Raw genomic sequence first — 18,369 nt, forward strand, 5'->3', positions numbered from 1 at the left:
GAATTACACTTTTTGATGGATTGAATTTAACGTCATGGAGTTCACTGTATACTGAACACACATAAAGCAGCTTCTGAAGACCAGCTGAACTTGGACTAAAAAACACTAAGTCATCAGCATACATCAAATGGTTTACAACAAATGTGTCTCCAACCATACAGCCAGTTCTACACAGATTTAACTGCTAAGAAAGGTCACTCATATAAAAATTGAACAATGCAGGGGATAAAATGCTTCCTTGTCTGACACCATTACTGACCCGAAAGGGTGCAGACACACTGGTGTCCCACTTAACCTGCATGGTTTGATTAGCATACCAATATGACAGATACACCAGCTTGACTCAATTTTAGAAATAGATTGCTGTAGTTTACACGGTCAAAGGCCTTTGTGGCATCTAAGAAACACAGAAAAATCGTAGAGTTCTTGCTATTGTAATTACTCAATACTTCCTTTAGACCATATAGGCACAGATCAGTGCCAAGGTTTACTATTATTAATATTTTTGACCTCTTTCCAAAAAGCTTTTGTGTCCTTACCTACCAGCTTTTTAGCCAATTAATCAGCCCTCACGGTCTGCTTGTTCTTTCTAATGAATCATATAGCATTATTTATATTTTGCATTTGTCACCTTTTTATGTTCAAATATAGGACCCTGTCTAGGTTTACCTGGAAGAGCCCAAGAAGTAGTAGCTTTGCAGGGTTCAGCATGATATTGAAACATATGTGTTCCAGCCGGGCCTAATTTTGATCATAGCATTACGTACAGGCAGGTTAGCCTCCAACAGCGCTTTAATTGTATCAGAAAATAACACGGATATGGCAGTTTCATGCTGAATATCTGAGCAGTTGCGCTCTCCTGAAGTCCACAACAATCTTTTTTGTCTTCTCCACATTCAGGGAGAGATTGCTGTGCCTGCACCAAGAGGTCAGACAGCTCACCTCACTCCTGTAATTTGTCTCATCGTTGTTGCTGGTGAGACCCACCACAGTATATTTGCAGAACACCTCTGGAAAGCTCTTCTCAAGAATGTTCTGCTGCTTTTTTTAAAGAAGTGAAATCAAAGCAATTCTCTGAGAGCAGCTGTAGTGTCTGTTGGACTCCATCACTGAACTCAGTGGTCCATCGTTCTTTGCTATGTTTTGAATCGCATGAATCCTCTATCTTAGACAGGAAGAGAAGAAAAATGTGTTGATTCATGCAGGACCAGAAGTAGCTGTGTCAAGCTGAGGGGAAAAATCCTCCCCGACTGTGTGCTTAGAGATGATATTTTAGTCTTTTAGAGGCGGCGGATAAGATGGGGGATGCAGAATCATCTCTCACCCAGCCAGGTTTCATATCATTAAGGTGGTTAAGTAGCGCTAAGAGTCTGGACAGTGCTTTGCTCCTATGTGAGAAATACACATACCAGCAGATTATTTAGGATGGACTGTACAAGTTTGTATGTGGAGGGAGGTAAAGGAAATAGAAAAAAAGAGTGGAAGGTGTTGGCAGAACATTTTTTGTTTGTTCAGGAAGTGATTTGTTAGAACAATAATGAAAATAATCATGCCGTCTTTCTCACTTCTTCCCTGCTGGAATATAGCTTCCATCATACGCTTGAAAACTTTCATAAAATGGGCATGAACTCTGAAATGCAAATTCTTTGTTGTGAGTGTGAAAAACGTAAGCTTGGACTTTATTTTTGTTAAAGTATAGGATAAAACAGTCAGTATAAACACTATAGTCGTTGTCTTCGTGGAATGGTCAGTTAACTGTGCAGCCTCAAAGTCTTAGATTAAAGGAATACTCCAGCAATGTGCAGTCTGCTGATTTAGTTTAACTCTGAGGACAGACAAGACCTTTTATTCTGAGAAAAGGAGCATGGGATGGATTACAAGATTTAAGGAGATCATACAGGTATGAACGAGCATGCCACTTTATAATTTTAGGGACAGAGATGGTACAGAAATCAGATGAAGGGTAGCTAAAATTGGTGCGAAACTGTGTTTAAATATAATATTTTTTTATCTTGGCTCTATAACAGGACAAGATATGCTTTAAAGCAGAAAAAAATTACAATAAACCTTTAGAAAGCATAAAACTATGTTATATTTGCCCTACATAAGGACAATATTAGGTGGTGTGACAAAAAATATGTAATTTACCTTATTTTGTGTGTTTTACTTCTCTGTTTACATTTTCATGTTTTCATATTTACAGTTTCATGAATGTAGTGCGATTGCCTCAATTGGGCTCTCTTACGGCAACAATTATTTACTATGTCAGATGTAGCTGTGTATTGACATTCTCACAGAGAGCACCTTCTCTCTGGTTCGGAGTGGATCTTAGTGGATATGGGTCTCTACAGCATTGTGAAAATTGAGTGAAGATTTGTCTTCATTGAATACGCCAAATCATTCAGCTATAAAGCCTCACACAAAAAAGACATAAATACCAGAGTCCACATTGGAATGGTTTTCCTTAGATAAAGTGATCTATGACCTGTTTGAAGGCTCCCAAGTTAGCTTTACTTTTTAGTTTAGATTCCAGTGCGACCCTCAGTGCTTTTCTAAAGTTGTATATTGGACCTTTAGAAATTGTGGGAGAAATGTGTATTTGCTGAGATTGATGATTTCTAAGAAAGAACAACAGAGACACAACTAATGTGTCTGCTGGATCTGCTGACTAATTTTCTATTTTTTTTTAATACAATAAACTTCATCTATCTATTTTTGACAAATTGGGCCTGTTAGTCCACATTTCATCTGAGATGTATTTAATTAAAAAAATCTTGTACATTATCTGATTGTGTAACCACATCTGATATACAGTAGCAGTACAAATCACTACCATAAATGTGTATAATTTGACTAAATGAATGACTTGAATGTATGAAATGTAAAATGATGACATCAAAAGGCTTGCTCATATATTGAAGGGGTTGGGTTAGGGCTGAGGAATGAAACGGTCTCTATATTTATTATTTATTATATTATATGGTTATGGTCAGTTAGGAGCCATAGCAAACTTTAGATGGACAAGAGGAGAGTAAGCATGCTGTATACCGTATGCTTCCCCCTGACTTGGCTTACTTACTTGAAAATGACCCAGTGCAATTGACACATTGCCATGCTAACTTTTGGTTATATTACAAAATTTTGTGAAACCTGCTTTTGTTCTGCATTTACTGTACATGTAAATATCTCACTTTTCATACACAGAGCAAAGATATCACTGTTGTTCCTACTTTGTTCCCATGGGGCTGATAAAAGAAAGTGGTGGAATTCTACATGAAGGATGTATTTGCACTGCACTGGGACATTCACAGTTGGCGTGAGAATAGTTTCTACTTTAGGAAACCTTAAATCTAAATGCTAAATCATTAAATGAAGCCAGGGGTATATGATCTGTGTAACTAGCAGCATGCATACTTTCAAGTTAAATGTCTTGAACTGTCAGTCTAAAAAAAAGCAGAGTTTTTGTTTCACTTTAGTTTTTTGTCTTTTTTTCATATTTCAATGGGATTGAAATGTTGTGTCTATAACTTTTGCAATAGCTGTGAAAATTTCCGCTGTCTCATCTTCAAGAATAAATATTTTATATGAAAAGTACCAAAGTACTAAATCATCAAAATCTGTTATGCAAACAGTAATTCCTATTTGTATAAAGATAATTAAAATATGTCCTAACAGCCCTGTCAGGCTATAGAGACTTAAATTTATATGTAATTTATTTAGTTCATCTATATATGTACATATATATATATATATAAAAAGTCTTCACTTTAGAATATTCATTTATTCTCCATGTTTTCTGTTGGACCTGTTCATGTGTGTAGCCATTTTCTGCCCATGGCGGTGGCCTCCTTTGCAAAACAGAGCTATAGTCCTTCTTTGCATCCTTGGCGCCATGCAAGGTCGAGGCCAGCTTCACTATTAGTGCTAGGGTCGTTCCACGCCTTATTGTCAGCTTTTCTTACTCATTGATTGTCCCCAGCAGTGTAGCACCACATGCACACATGTTAAAATACATTAACACATGACAGCATGCACTTGTTGCCACCTGTGTATTTAAACACTCACACATCACGTTTTTTACAGCAACACAGAGTCAGGTTGCAGAGTATTATGCGCCTGAGTCCAGGTGGGGTGCTGTAATGCATGTTCCAACATTACAGCACCCTGCCCCCTCCACACACACACACACAAGCATATGTGCATTTCACATTCTTTCGCATTCCGCTCTCTCTAAAAAACGCATTTCCTCACACCCTAACAACAACCAAATCTCTCTAGAGTCCACCATTACACAAACAGTCGACAGGTCTGTTATTCCAGTGAGGGAGTCAACTGAGCGGTCTGCGAGAAAGACTAAGTTTGTACATGTGTTCAAGCCTCCACATCACGCTGTGTATTCTTGAACATTAGGAACTCTACCTTTGCCCTATTTTGCACTGCAGAGATAGTATTTGTATCCAAAGCAGTTTTTGCCAGTAACCTATTCCATGGTTTATAATTCAGGCATTAGTGCGTTTATTCACACAGGACCTAGGAGCCACAGTGTGAGTAAGAAAATTACATTATGCTACACAGATCACCTTTCACCCCCTCTTTTTACTGTCCCAAGCAGTGCCGCAGGCTTTGGCAGCTCCACAACACCGAAATCCTATCGCAGTCCCGTTGTTCTGGGGACAATGGCTGCTGGTTAAGTATGGGGCAAAAGGGTGTACAATATCTCCAACATGTACCCCACGGTGCTTGTTCTATAGCTAAAAGTCACATTTACAAAATGGCCTAAAAGATGTAAACACGGAAGCACTTGCTAACTCAAGTTAACTTCAAACTGAGGTCATAATCGATATGCTATTTTGATAATGACTATGAGAGATGATTGCTTTGTACTGAAGTACTAAAGCTGCATGTGAAATTATATCTATTAAAACTGAAATTGAAAAACCATGTCATTGAAAAGTGGGCAAGATTGTGTCAGTGCAGTTTTGATGAATATGTAACAGGTTCCACAAAATCTTGTATATTTTATGAGAGACCCAACATCTGTTAAAAACTGGCTTGTTTTCTTCCATTTGCAGAGATGACTCTATAAAAAAAAATTCAAACAATGTTTAACCCTACCCCCAAGCATTTCTAAATTTATAAACTCTTGGAGCGATAACTGTGGAGAAACTGATGGACACGCACATGGCCAACTGCAGCTAACCACAGACTGAGCCTTCCTATTATTCTGTCCGCTCAGAGGATCTTGTTCTAATAGATAAGCATTCACTCAAAGAGGTGTAGCATCAGTTACGTAAACTTATTATTTGTGATGGTCAGAACAATTAGCAGTCATCGGAAGTCTTCTGCAAAGAACCTCATGCGCACCCTCTGATGACATTTATGCCATACTCTCTGGTTGTGGACATTGAAGGAATAACAACCCTACCATCTCGCTGTAAGGCCCAGTTAAAGAACCTTTATTTTACCTATAAAGATATCGTTTAAACTTGGGAGGCTTTTTGTAAAAAATAAAAATCTCCCTTTGAATGGCCAACGTTAATTGCTGTTTAAATTCAGTGGCCTTTCTACTAGTTGGTGGCTCATTTATTCTTAAATCAAGAGTATATAGTAAAGTCTTCATTAACTTTTTGGGAAATTTCACCCTCTGGTGGAAAGCGTTTTCCTTAGTGGCACGTGTTAATGTGACGCCCTCTAAAACTCTGTCTTCACAGTAAGAAACATTCAAGGATAACAGCAGCAGAGCTTCAAACAAAGCTTGTCAAAACAGCCTTTCCACTGTCCAATTTCGTTGCCTTGATCCTCAGCAATACCTTACCAGAGACAGAGGAATGCCTGCTAGACCGTTTCAGTCCTTCATCCTAACGTCCTTTTCTGCTTCAACAAACATCCCGAAATCCTGTTTGTTTGCTCTGAAAATAATCAGCCTGGGGCCTGTTTTTTGATCAGTGTGGCATAATCTTTCCAGTAATGACGTCTCTGTGGGCTTTAGTTTTTGAGAAGTCAGAAGAGTTTTTTGGCTGAATCCCATGTTTTTCATATGTGCTCAGTGCTGGCTGCTCTGTTTGAAAAGTGCAAACAGGTGTTGTGATGTATCATATTTTAGACATTTCCCGGGAAAGGTAGACATTGTAAAGGTGTTCTTACGGATACTGGGCACACATCCTGCCATTGTATTCAAATAAGATATCTTTCATCTGCCTTTCTCTCAAATGTCAGTTTTGTCCAAATCATCCAAATCATGTCCAAATCATCATCCAATTCTTTATTAGCCTCAGTCACAAACTGTTATTTCTTATCCCTTTTGAGCTACTCTTCCTTTTTAAAGCAGGGTAATTCAGTACAGATCAGCTGGATTCACCACCACCCAGCTGTGCATTTGGCTTCAAAATATTCAACCTTTTTGCCAGCTTTCAATATCTCCCACATTTCATTCTGTTTAACTTAGCTATTGCCTCTCAAACTGCAGCCTCTGGCCTTGAGGGTATTTTAATTTAACCAAGGTTTGTTGCTGCGTGCTTGTCAGTTAGCCAGGTTTCTATGCCTTGTTCGCCTCTCCTCTTCATGAGGTTTCATACGTCTTAGCTAAGTCATCAAGAAGAAGAAAAAAAAAACTTCCCTGATTTATTACAACCCCATTGTTCTCCTCATCTTCAAAGCTTGCCTAAACAAATGATGCAGTGAGGTTTACACAAACCACAAATAATGGCCCTGTGACCCCAGGAGTCAGTTGGTAGAGGGAGAAAGAAATCGTGAGAATTTAGGCATTGGAAAGATACATTTTAGGCATTTAACACAGAGTGAGAGCACATTTTCTATAAAATCTTATGATAATTCTACCTGTGCTCCCCCCACCCCCTACCCCGTCTTGTGACGCCAGTGAAGAGGTCATCATCCACTGAAGCAGAGAAAACAACCAAAGGCTGAGGCCTGGTCAAGTAGTCAGGTCAAGGACCTTAAGTGCCACAAGAGGCCTGCCACCTTTTTGGTCATTAATAATTAATGAAACCTGAGGCTGGGACAGGAGGGCATGACTAAACGCAAAACCAGACAGAGCAGTAAGGGGTGGGTAATGGAGAGGGTGTGTGTGTGTGGGGGGGGTTCTTTGATAAAGAAAGTAAGGCCTTAGATCCAACTTTGGCCACAGTCTGTACTTTCACTGTATGCTTCAGAGGATCCAGACACAACAATGTGCACAGCCCACCGATATTTGAAAACCAAAGAGGGGAGATGGACAGAGACATTTAAATCCAAAACATATGTGAGGATGCAGATGCACAGAAAGAGGAGTTTCCCAGTTGAAAAAAGTGGGGTTTCCCAGTTGGAGAAAGGAAAAACTGTTCATGGAATGTAAAACAGCATGGAAGTCTCCTTGCTGTTTCCCATGAAATTGGGCAGTCCTCAATCCATTTTCTACAAACTATGTTTTTGTCCTAGAGGTACTATCAGGCCGAGACCTCCATTACGAGCTCAGCCTGATGAAAGGGTAGCCAAGGGGGGCTTTGAAGGTTTAAATCAGAATCCCTCCCTCATTGGGTCAGATATGAAAGGAGATAGTTGAGCATGATATTATAATGAGTTTTTGGCAGGATGTGTTTGCTTGAATTAATCCAGTTTCAGTCTTAACTTCTCTGCATTGTAATCAGCAGTCTTTCGTGTTCACTCCAGATTTTACACTACATATGTGTGTCCTTGAGGATGTTTTTTTAAAATCTGGTAGCTTGTATTAGTTATCCTATGTTTCGTGTTTTGTTTTGTCTCTTGTACGTTCAGTTAGTCGGTAACTTTGTGTTTTGAAGCTCTCTCTTGTAAATGAGACCCTGGGTCTCAATGAGATTTTACCTGTATAAATAAAGGTAAATAAAAAAAAAATGTTTTAAATGTTGAACATGCTGACGTTTCTTGACTTCATCTTATGTCATATCACTATCATGTTGTAACCACAATAGAAAGCACTCTCTCACTGATGTCTCTGGTTTCTTTATAGAGTTCTTCAGATGACTGTGACCCCCATGAAGGAATCCATGAAGGGAAAGAGGGCATGTATCGCCTGCAGGTGACTCAGTTTGTCCACAGGTTGGAGTACTTGCACAAAGACTTGACAAACACATTGGTCACCTCAATTACCGTGGTTCCAGTTCATGGTCGCACTGTAGCATACCTCGGAACAGCAGATGGACACCACATACAGGTAAAGAAGTCAATAGGAAGTTTTCCTGTAAAATTATAGTAGTTTGACATAAACAAAGACTAGTGCATGTTGTGCTTGAGGGATTTTTGGGATACAACACAGTCAGTTGCAGGTGCCTCTGTTGGAGACAGATTGGGAGAATCTATGACCCAACACCAGAATCTGTTTGCACAGTTTGCTTACCATTGTACTATGTTCAGTGAGCCTCCAAAAAAGTCCATGTTCCAGTCTGCCATTTGAGCAAACAGAGTCCCTTTTAGCACATCAGTGTACACACCAGCATGTAGCCCGTTTTCCTGATGGTGTGTTGGCAGCTTTCAACATTTTTTACACAACATGTCAATACTGTTTCTTTATTTTCAGTGGGCTGATGTCAGTGATTCATTTTAATGAAATAGGACTATTCCCTCTGCTTGTACTCATGCTGAAGAATCAAATGTCAGATTTTTGATAGCAGAGAATCTTTTTAGACATATGCCAACATGTGTGTAAACTGATTTGTGGCATTTAAGTAATTTCTATCATTTCTTTGATAAATGTTTTAAGCCATAATTTATATCCAAAAGTAATTTCAAATGCAGTATAGATTCAAACCCATGTGCTGGGAAGCTTAGGAATGATTCTTGCAGTTTTTTTCATGACTTGCACATCAAATAATTTCCTTTGTTTTAGTGCCAGTGCACCTGCAGTTCATATGAGGATTTGACCTTCTGTTGGTCCGTTAGCTCCATTTGAGTCTTATTTGCAATGATTATCAAGGCGAAATATTGCAGTTTGACATTTAACTTAATTAACCCAGTGTGACAAGCTGGTGTTGCTGTATTTCAGAGTATGAGTCACTGTATTGACCTTGCTTTGCTATGTAGAGTTAAAGATATTTCTAACAATGCAGTGGCAGAGTGATACGCAGCAAGCCATGTTGCATGGTGCATCAGTAAGAAACTATGGTGAATGGAATGAAACACTTAAAGTAAAAGCTGAATTACCTCACGTGTTTTTGTAACACAAGAATGAAAAGACGTGCTTAGAAAAAAAAGCAGCAAGGGAGACATGGAAAAAAAAAAAAGGGAATGACAGCTGCATGGAAAGGCAGGGAGGGTTAAGACGGTGGTAGTGGGGTGCAAGGGGGCTTACAAGCTGAACGGCACGTTAATGGTGAACGGCAGGCTTCGCTGACTCGTTCCCTCACATGGCATTTTTTACTCGCTGAGGGTCTCGTGCAGCTGTTGCTGTGTGTTTTTCTAGCATCAACCACCACTCAACTCCACTACCATATTGCAGTTTTTTTGTGGATGGCTGAATTGGCTAAAGTTAATTGTTTCAGCTTAAATTTTGATGAGAAGTCCAGTTGTCATGCACTGCAAAACTCACTGCTCTGAAAACCTCTTTTTTTTCTCTTTTTTTTTTACTAAAACAAACTTGGTTTAGAGAAAATTTCTGGAAAAGATATTTTCGATTTTTGTTTAGGAAAACTTTTTATATACATAATATATAATTCTTTGTTTTATAACATTAAACAAAAAGGACAGAGATGTGTGACAGCATGAATTGAACAAAGATTTTTTTTGAAGGTTTAATCGATACTAGTTACATAAGAATGGCCCCCATGTGACTCCGTACAGTATGAAGCAGGTATCATGAATCTGTTGATGGATAAATATTACTAATATTATTGATATTGGAGTCCAATTGCTTGGCATAGTTTCTGCTCAGATTGTCAGGTATACCTTATTTTCAGTAAGATGAGTAAACTATTTTTCAAGAAACACAAGTATACTGAATTTTCTAAGCAAGAGACAGAAATTAAATGCCAGAACAGCTATTGTAAACATAGTAGAGGCCTTAGAAATAATTTTAAGGTAGCATAATGTAACTCGCCTCAGCTCTTACAGTTAGTGGTAAAGGCTAGGTAATATAGATATGTTTTCAACAATATGTTAATATTCTTGCAGACCAGTAAATCAGAAGTCGAGTCTCGCTATAGGAGAAAGGGGTATTAGCAATTTGCATTGGGCGATGAGTAAAGAACTCACACGATCATTATTCACGTGGTGTTTTGTTTTGTTATGGAAAATAAAATACAAAGAATCTATTAAAAAAAAACACTTGAGATATCAAGAAAACAATTCACACACTAAATCCCCAAGTCATTTACAAATCATAGTTCTGTTTTTTTTTCTTCTGGGTGGCTCGCCACAACCACTGAGTTTCCCTTCCCCTTACAACAAAGGAAGAACCTCAGTAATACATATCTCCATGCAGTCTTGGAAACAGGAACCCATACCATAAAAAATACCCGAAAAAATAATCACTCTTACTGTGAATGAACTGAACACATTTTCCAATAATAACATGAAACAAAATGGCTGAACCATCACTCGTCTGCTCATTTTTTTCTTTTTACCGCCACTCACTCTCACAAGAAACACACGAGGCGAGGGAAATGCAATTAAGCACATTAACATAAACAATTTTTTTAAATAAAACGTACATGAAAATTAACGCCTCTTTACCCCATAGTAACACTACCATAAGCACATTCTTTACTCCAAATGAGACAATATTAACAAAGTTTACTCACCAGAAGCTCAATCATTACATACACACACACACAATCTCCAGCACAATGCTGTCAAGGCCCCTGACTCATGTGCGAATGCAAAATAAAACAGTTCCCCTGGGGAAGTGCAGTTCTTATAAAGAAATTCGAGGTGGACAGTTCTTAGAACAGCGTTCTTAGAACATCTCTGTCCGAATGTGGCTAATGACGAGTGGGAACTAATGAGCCAAATCATGAGGCCTGGAGGCCACCTACTGTTAAGAACTTCTGAGGCAAACGCATGGACGTCACTCGTAGCTCACACAGAAAAGCACGATTGGCTTGAAACTTGTCACATGAAAATGGAAATGCCTTCAGGGTTCACAAAAAAATCCGACAGACCGTTGCGACAGGCTGATTACAACCAATTACAACCACACATCCACAGAATGGTCAAATTATCGTATATTTGGCCTTTTTTGGGATTATTGATCATACATCGTACACAGGGCAAAATTATTGTACAAATATGATAATTATCTGATAACACTGATAACACACGACTACATGTACACCCTGACGGCGCCTGATTGGTTACTTTACATCTTGTGAACTCCTCATGTCACCTGAATCTTTGACAGCTGTCAGCTCACTTGCAGTCATAACATATATAAAACCAGTTTTTTGTTTTTTGCAGCCATCTGCCAGCTGAGGGCAAAGACACTTCTGCTGGCAATGGAAAAACATTTAATCGCCACATTTTACATTAATTTACATTGTGTTTAAAAAAAGGTTTGGTTTAGTCCCACTTCCTTTGGTTCCAGGGAATATATTGAGGTTACTTATATGCACCCGAGTAGTTACTGATTTAGCTACTTAAGAAAATGTTTCCCTGAGAATTTAATTTTGACTTATTTTTAGTTTAATTCCAGATAGTCATTTAGGGCTGCATAGTGGTGGGGTGATTAGCACTGCTAACTTACAGCAAGGTTTCCAGTCTGTTTTTTTAGCCCAAGATTCTCGATGTTGTTAAAATGCTCTCCTTGTGTATTTTCTCTGTGTACCCCTGCTTCCTCCCACAGTCCAAAAAGCATGTTAGGTTGATTGTTGATTAGAAATTGACTCTTGGAGTGAGTGAATGTGCATACTTGTTTGTCTCTATTTTGTCCCTGTGATGAACTGATGACCTGTCCAGGGTGTATCCTGCCTCTTGCTGATGGCAGCTAGTAAGCTATTGCCCCTCTGTGACCCTGAATAGCATGAAGCGATGATTGAAAATGAGCGATAAAATATTTACTACCTGTACACTGTATCATTTGTGGGTTTTTTTTGCTCTTTACACATTAAGATGTTGCCTTGCTCCCAGACTGCAATTCCCAAGTGTGACCAAGTGTGCACTGTTTCATTCACTTTTCCAGCCCTAAGTTGCAAAGGCATATATTTGATCTAGTGATTGTCCAGCCACCTGCTGCATCAGTCCAAATCTAGGCAACAACAAAAATATGTAAGAGGGGGTCGTCTTTGTCACTGCAGCTCATTTCATTGTTAGTACGATAAAAAGAACCTGTCAACTTTTCATGGATTTCAGTTTCCTGGTTGGTCCCAGTGGATATAGCAAGAGAGAACATGGAGTAGAAGCAGGGAAAGAAAGAGAGCGGTGTTTGTAACCCCCCCCCCCAAATGGAGTCCATTCTGGCTCAGGAAGTGTTTCCCTCGACTTCAGTTAGCCTACTGTGGAAATAACACAGGGTCCGTGTTTAGGCCAAACTTCCCCCCAGTCTGCTTAATACAATAAGCTGTAATTTACACTGCTATTACCTCAAGAGAGATGCCTGTTGTGTGGCTCTGTCCCCAGCGGAAAGCCACGTATTATACTAACTGTTACAAAGCTAACGTTGATCATGGGGCTCAAGCAGTGGGAGGAATGATGCTGGAAAGCAAGACATTTTTTTCAGATGTGTTTCAGATATATACTCAACGCCCTGATGTATAATAACTTATAATAAGAGCATGAAGCAGTCATTAGTTTTAGTTCATTGTGTAGTGTTTTTGCCCAGTGCAATTAATCACACACATACCACAACTCTTCTCTCTGTGCTTCCTTCACAGTGTGTTGCAGGCAGCCAGGTGTGTGTTATACTACGTAGGATTAGTTTTTGCTGGTGACATCTTGACACGGTGCTTTGTTTTTTTTCATAGGATGAGCACTGAAGTTCCATTTAGACACACACAAAAAAAGTGTGTCTATCTATTTGTGTGTGAGTGCATATGGGTGTGTGTATAATTTAGAAGGTCTCATGTAACCGGAGTAACCACACACCCCATTAGAGACCCTGTTCTGTTCAGTTTGCTCCAAGGCCTGTAATTGTAACGTAACCACAAGTGATAAATGCTGTTCCAGGTGTGTTGACTGCATGTGTGTGTGTGGGTATTTGGAAAATTCTGTGGATTTGTCATTGCGTGTGTATGAGTGGCAGAGCTCTTGTTTGAATATGTGTCATATTTTTTTTATGTGTGTGAAGCCAATCTATCAACAACAATCTCTCTAACAATCTATATTTACTCATGAACATACAGTAAGATGCAGGTAACTCCCAAAACTGGCAAATGCACACAATATTATATGAATTATGAAATTAGTTTTTGTGTTTAGGCCTCAAAAGTGTGCTTGTAGCTGTTTCAATAGCACACAATAGGCAGTGCAGATGGATACATGTTTATATTGTGTAAGTTTTCTCCAACTTCACCTTTAGTGACACCAACTAAACCCTAAATAGTTTTAATTAACCATTAAACACAGGTCATGTATGAATGGATACATGTGGCATTTCCAGCATTTGTGTTGGAGATCCTTCGCTGAAATGACTTAGAATTTGAACAAATGTGAGACTTTCAGAGCGTTCTGTTGGCATTAATAGAATCTTGCTCATCCAACTATAGTGCAAATACTGAAAATAAGTACTTGCTACCATCCATCAAAAGACAAAATTCCCACCTACCAACAACTAAATATTACTATATATAAATGCCCTGCAGCCAACCACCCAGAGCTACATTTATAAAGAGTTGTGAAACCATCAACTTCATTATGGGGGACAGAGCTTTATAAAATGGCACATGTTACATGTCAGCAAGTTTTCCCAAGTATTCCCATTTCGGTCACAAACGCTCCATGCAGTTATATAGATTACTGTTTTTACTTGAGTAAGCTCGCTTCCCAGTCCATTCTTTTTTTGTTCTATTTATCTGAATGCTCACAAAATCATATTCATTGAATGGCTTTGGAGTTTTTCAAAGATACTAAAAAGTTACTGCAAGCTAGCCTTACCTGCTTCTGTTTCTTAAACTAAGTTTGTTAAACTTTACTAACTTAAAGCTTCTGTTTCTCCACAAGATACTTCCTTCTTAACTTGAAAGTGTTAGATGTGTTACGTTTTTAAAACTGAATCACTGTCAATAAGCTAGCCTTGTCCTGTGTACACCTATATGCATGCCGGTCACGTCTCTGCTCAATGCCCTTCAGCTGCCTCTCAAATGAGACTGTTGTCCCACAGACTGACTCTAACTGCAGAAGTTTGGACTGCAGCTGGCGTCAGTCGTTCTTGTTCTGCTCTGCATACTTGCTGAGCTTGGTCGAGCAGCACATGAGTCAGTTATCCTCCTGTTGTTGGTTCTGGTTGATTTCTTTGGAGAGTAGAAAAAGGACAACTAACTCCACCTGCATATGTGCAGAATTTACGTTTGCACATTCGCAAGAGACCGTGGTATTGTAACCCTAAATGAAACAAAGATATAATCTGTGGTATTAGTTACTGTTCTTTTCATGATAAAGCATTAGTAAATGTCTGTAGTCAAATGTAGCTTTTAAAGCTATTTGTGTTTTAGACCAAAACACTGGGGTGTGTGCAATGATAAAACACTGCTTTACACTACAAAATCTTATCAAATGGGCCAAACTCCAGGCAATACACATGGACAGATTACATTTTCGGGATACTTTTTTTGCACCAAGTAGCATCCAAGGTGCCAGGGTAACTTTCTGATGTCTACCAGTTTTTCTATTGTTAAATATTCCAGACTAAGATTTCCTTTTTATTTAGTTCTCGGCTTTTATCAGCATGTCACAGGAACGAAATGAAAAGTTGCAACTGGAAAAAAGATCCCACCTCCTAACCAGCTATCATCATCTGACCTTTCCTTTTACTTTGCAAAAAAGGGTAGGGAGGAGCAAACACCCAATGTCTTTACCAGGTGTCGTCATGCTTCATGCATAAGTAGCACTGGTTATATTATTTTTTCTAAGTATATGATATTGAGATATTTTTAGATGCTGAATATTCTAATTAAAATAGATTAAATACATGTTCCAAATGTAATTTAATTGCCTAAATTGCAGTATTATTGTGTCCGGATGGGGTAGTATTATTGCTACAGCACTAGAAAATTTCAAATGATGTCTTGTAGGTTGTTTATTCATTATTATATATATCACATATTAAGGGTTTCTTGCTCTGTTTCAACAAATTGACCTTGATTTTGAATTTTTCAGTATCCACTGATGATGGGCAGTGCCCCTTTTACAGTATTTTTTTCTAGCCCTTTGAACATACCCTCTACCTCTTCAAGGTACAGTTCTCCCGATTTACCTCTCCCCATGTGAACATCCGACTGGACACGAGACCCGTGTCTGCCAGTGTCGTACTGCTAGATGCTGACCACTCAGATGGAGCTCTGCTGATGGCCACAGGGAACAAGGTACGCTGTAAGCCACTGAAACAGGACAAACGTCCATTGATTGTGTATTCTAGATATTAGAAAAATGGAAGTTAAAAAGTTGGAGCATGCTGATGACGTATTGGCATAACGGGGTTTGGCAAATTTACTCGGCTAGAATTTAATTCTTGTAGATTATTTTTTTACACAAGTAAGACGATTACAAAAAAATGGTGCTGAACCAGCAGAAAAATAATATTGATGTGCTTAAATGCTCTTCCTTCATCCAAACAGTTTTTATACTAAATTCTGTCCACTTTCTAGATCACTAAAATTCCACTTACTGGCCCCGGCTGTGATCAGCTGACCACTTGTACGTCGTGTTTGCTGTCATCAAGGGTGACAGAATGCGGCTGGTGCAATGGACGCTGCACCAGAAAGAACCAGTGTCTCCCCTCCTCTGTGTGGACTCAGGACTACTGCACACCTGTCATCACAAAGGTAACCACAATTACTTTTCGTTTATCAGCACATCTACATCATAATGTTGCAATTTAATGATTTCTAGCCACTGTCATGAGTTTGACATCCAAGTCAGTTTGAGATTATTCATCCTCATTTTAAAACTGAGTGTGTCTATATTTTCAGATGTCTCAGTGTCTCAACACTGCAAATAATCTGAATATAACAGCAACTTTCCATTACTTTGCAGCTTCCTCCTGATTGAGTCTGCTGAGACACCATCATGAGTTCAGATATTATTGAAACTGTCTCTCACTCCTCCCTCCTGCCAACAGCTCACATAACTTGTCTGTTGAATCTTGGATATTCATGGGTTTGCAATGTATTTGTGTAACATTTAAGATGGTTATGGTGCTTCCTGAAAGGCAGACGTTTTACAGCTGGGCTTCCTACTTAACACTGCTCTGAGAATGTGCAACTTTACTGAGACAGTGTGACTGCTTTTCATTCTATCTAACTTTATTGCTCCACCCCATGCTGCTTGACTGTCTCCATGTAACAAAAAAACAACATCCAATCTCCAAGGCAATAAATGCAGCAAAAATGTGTTAGCAGGACAAGAAGCTGTAAAAATGCTTCTGTCTCTCATTTTTTTACAGGCAAAATTTTTAAAAGACTATGCACTATGTAAACGATGGATGGATTTTTCTTTCTTAACCCTCAATGTAGGATGCTGTCTTCCAAATGTTACGGTTTATTCGCTTCATCACATAAAAGAAATGTTGAACTGCTAAATTTATTAAGTGCTTACGAATAGGTGTTTAAACTGCCATTAGAAAATTTGAAAAATACCAGTATATCAGAAAGGATAATAATTAAAGTGACAAGTATTTCAGAAACAAATAAAATGTGCTCCAAATCCCCAAATTGAGACTCCATGTAAATGGAGGGGAAAAAAAAACAAAATGCAATCATTTTCAAATCTCATAAACCAATATTTTATTCACAATAGAACATATGAAAAATATTAGCTCATCATGAATTTGATGGCAGGAACATGTCTTAGAAAAGTTGGGGCAACTAAAGACGTAGTACTGAAGCAAAACAGCTTAAGTAGCATGTTACAAGTTATTAGGTTTATTGGAAACAAGCCATCATATAGACACAAGGCCTCATAAGTGAATATGGGCAGACTTCAGAAGTCTGCAAAATAATAAAAATGATGTTCCCAAATGTAATTGTTTTGAATTCATGGAACATATCATTTACAGAACATAATATCATCAAAAGATTCAGGGAATCTGGAAATATCTCTATGTGCAAAGGACATTTGTAGCCAAAAATCACTATTGGATTTCTATCATTTTTCATGATCTCAGATGGCACTGTATTAAAAAACTAGCACAATTCTGTCATGGAAATCTCTCATTGGACTAAAAGACAATTCCAGAATTCATTGTTTCTAAAGACACTGTCCCATCCACAAATGCAGGTTAACCCTAGAACACTAATGTACATTTTTCCAATACCATCACTAAAGTTGGATGTATTTTACCCGATATAATATTACCCCCAAACAAAACTTGTCTTCAAAATATATTAAAACACAGCAAGAAATGGCAAATTTAAGTACTCTTTTTTTTATCTCCAGCTTTACAATTCTTCATAAATAAAAAAAAAAGTAACTACAAAAAGGTTCTAAAATTAGGGAATCGTTCATGAGCTTCATGAAAAATAGATGAATAATTCAGCTGGGAACTTGTTCTTCGGTCGACCTGTTCCTGGGACATGTGCATCACATGGGTGAAAATCACCTGACTTTAGTGTTCCAGGGTTATAGCTCTTACATGCTGAGAAGAAGCCAAGATGCAGAAACACCACTGTCTCTTCTGGGTGAGGGCTAATTTAAAATTAACTGAAGCAAAGTTAAGAACTGTTCTGTGGTTAGACAAACTGAAATTTGAAATTTCTTTCTGGAGATAATGGACACTGACTCCCTTGAACTAAAGAGAAGAGGGACCAACTGACTTGTTGTAAACTCGGTTCACTGTTGTTAAAAGAAAAGGGGATGCTGAACAGTCAAACGTTCAAACAGTTCATTGTATTTTGTTTACACTTCCATTTTACACAGCATCCAGAAAGGAGGTGAACATTTAAAATGCCTGTTTTTTGTGCACTTGTTAGGTGTTTCCAACATCTGGGCCAGTCCGCGGCTCTACTGTGGTGACCATTTGTGGAAGTAACTTTGGCTTTGACAAGACAGAGGACTTCAAGGCCTCACTGGTCTCGTTGGAAGTGGCGGGAGCCCCCTGCAAACTACCCAGACAACATAATATCAACAAGTATGTGTGTTTGAATCTGTATGTGTGTGTGAGAGAGTGTGTGTGTTTGCCTCTGGGAGCAGACATGTCTTTAGGTTTGCATGTGTATGTGTTTCATATGAGTGCAAATTTTGTTGGCGTTCTGT

At 38.6% G+C, this 18,369-nt stretch overlaps 1 protein-coding gene across 2 annotated transcripts in view; it reads left to right on the forward strand.

The window, feature by feature from the left end:
- met (MET proto-oncogene, receptor tyrosine kinase) overlaps positions 1-18,369 on the forward strand; it is a 74,985-nt gene that overhangs the window by 18,956 nt on the left and 37,660 nt on the right. For both annotated transcript variants that reach the window (XM_072386431.1, XM_072386432.1), the window contains exons 3-6: positions 7,985-8,188; positions 15,354-15,482; positions 15,765-15,941; positions 18,087-18,244. In XM_072386431.1, the coding sequence (XP_072242532.1) occupies positions 7,985-8,188; positions 15,354-15,482; positions 15,765-15,941; positions 18,087-18,244 (668 nt within the window). The remainder of the gene's footprint in view (positions 1-7,984; positions 8,189-15,353; positions 15,483-15,764; positions 15,942-18,086; positions 18,245-18,369) is intronic.

Source organism: Leuresthes tenuis, unplaced genomic scaffold (assembly GCF_036924035.1).
Source record: "Leuresthes tenuis unplaced genomic scaffold, fLeuTen1.0.hap1 SCAF_5, whole genome shotgun sequence".
NCBI lineage: Eukaryota > Metazoa > Chordata > Actinopteri > Atheriniformes > Atherinopsidae > Leuresthes > Leuresthes tenuis.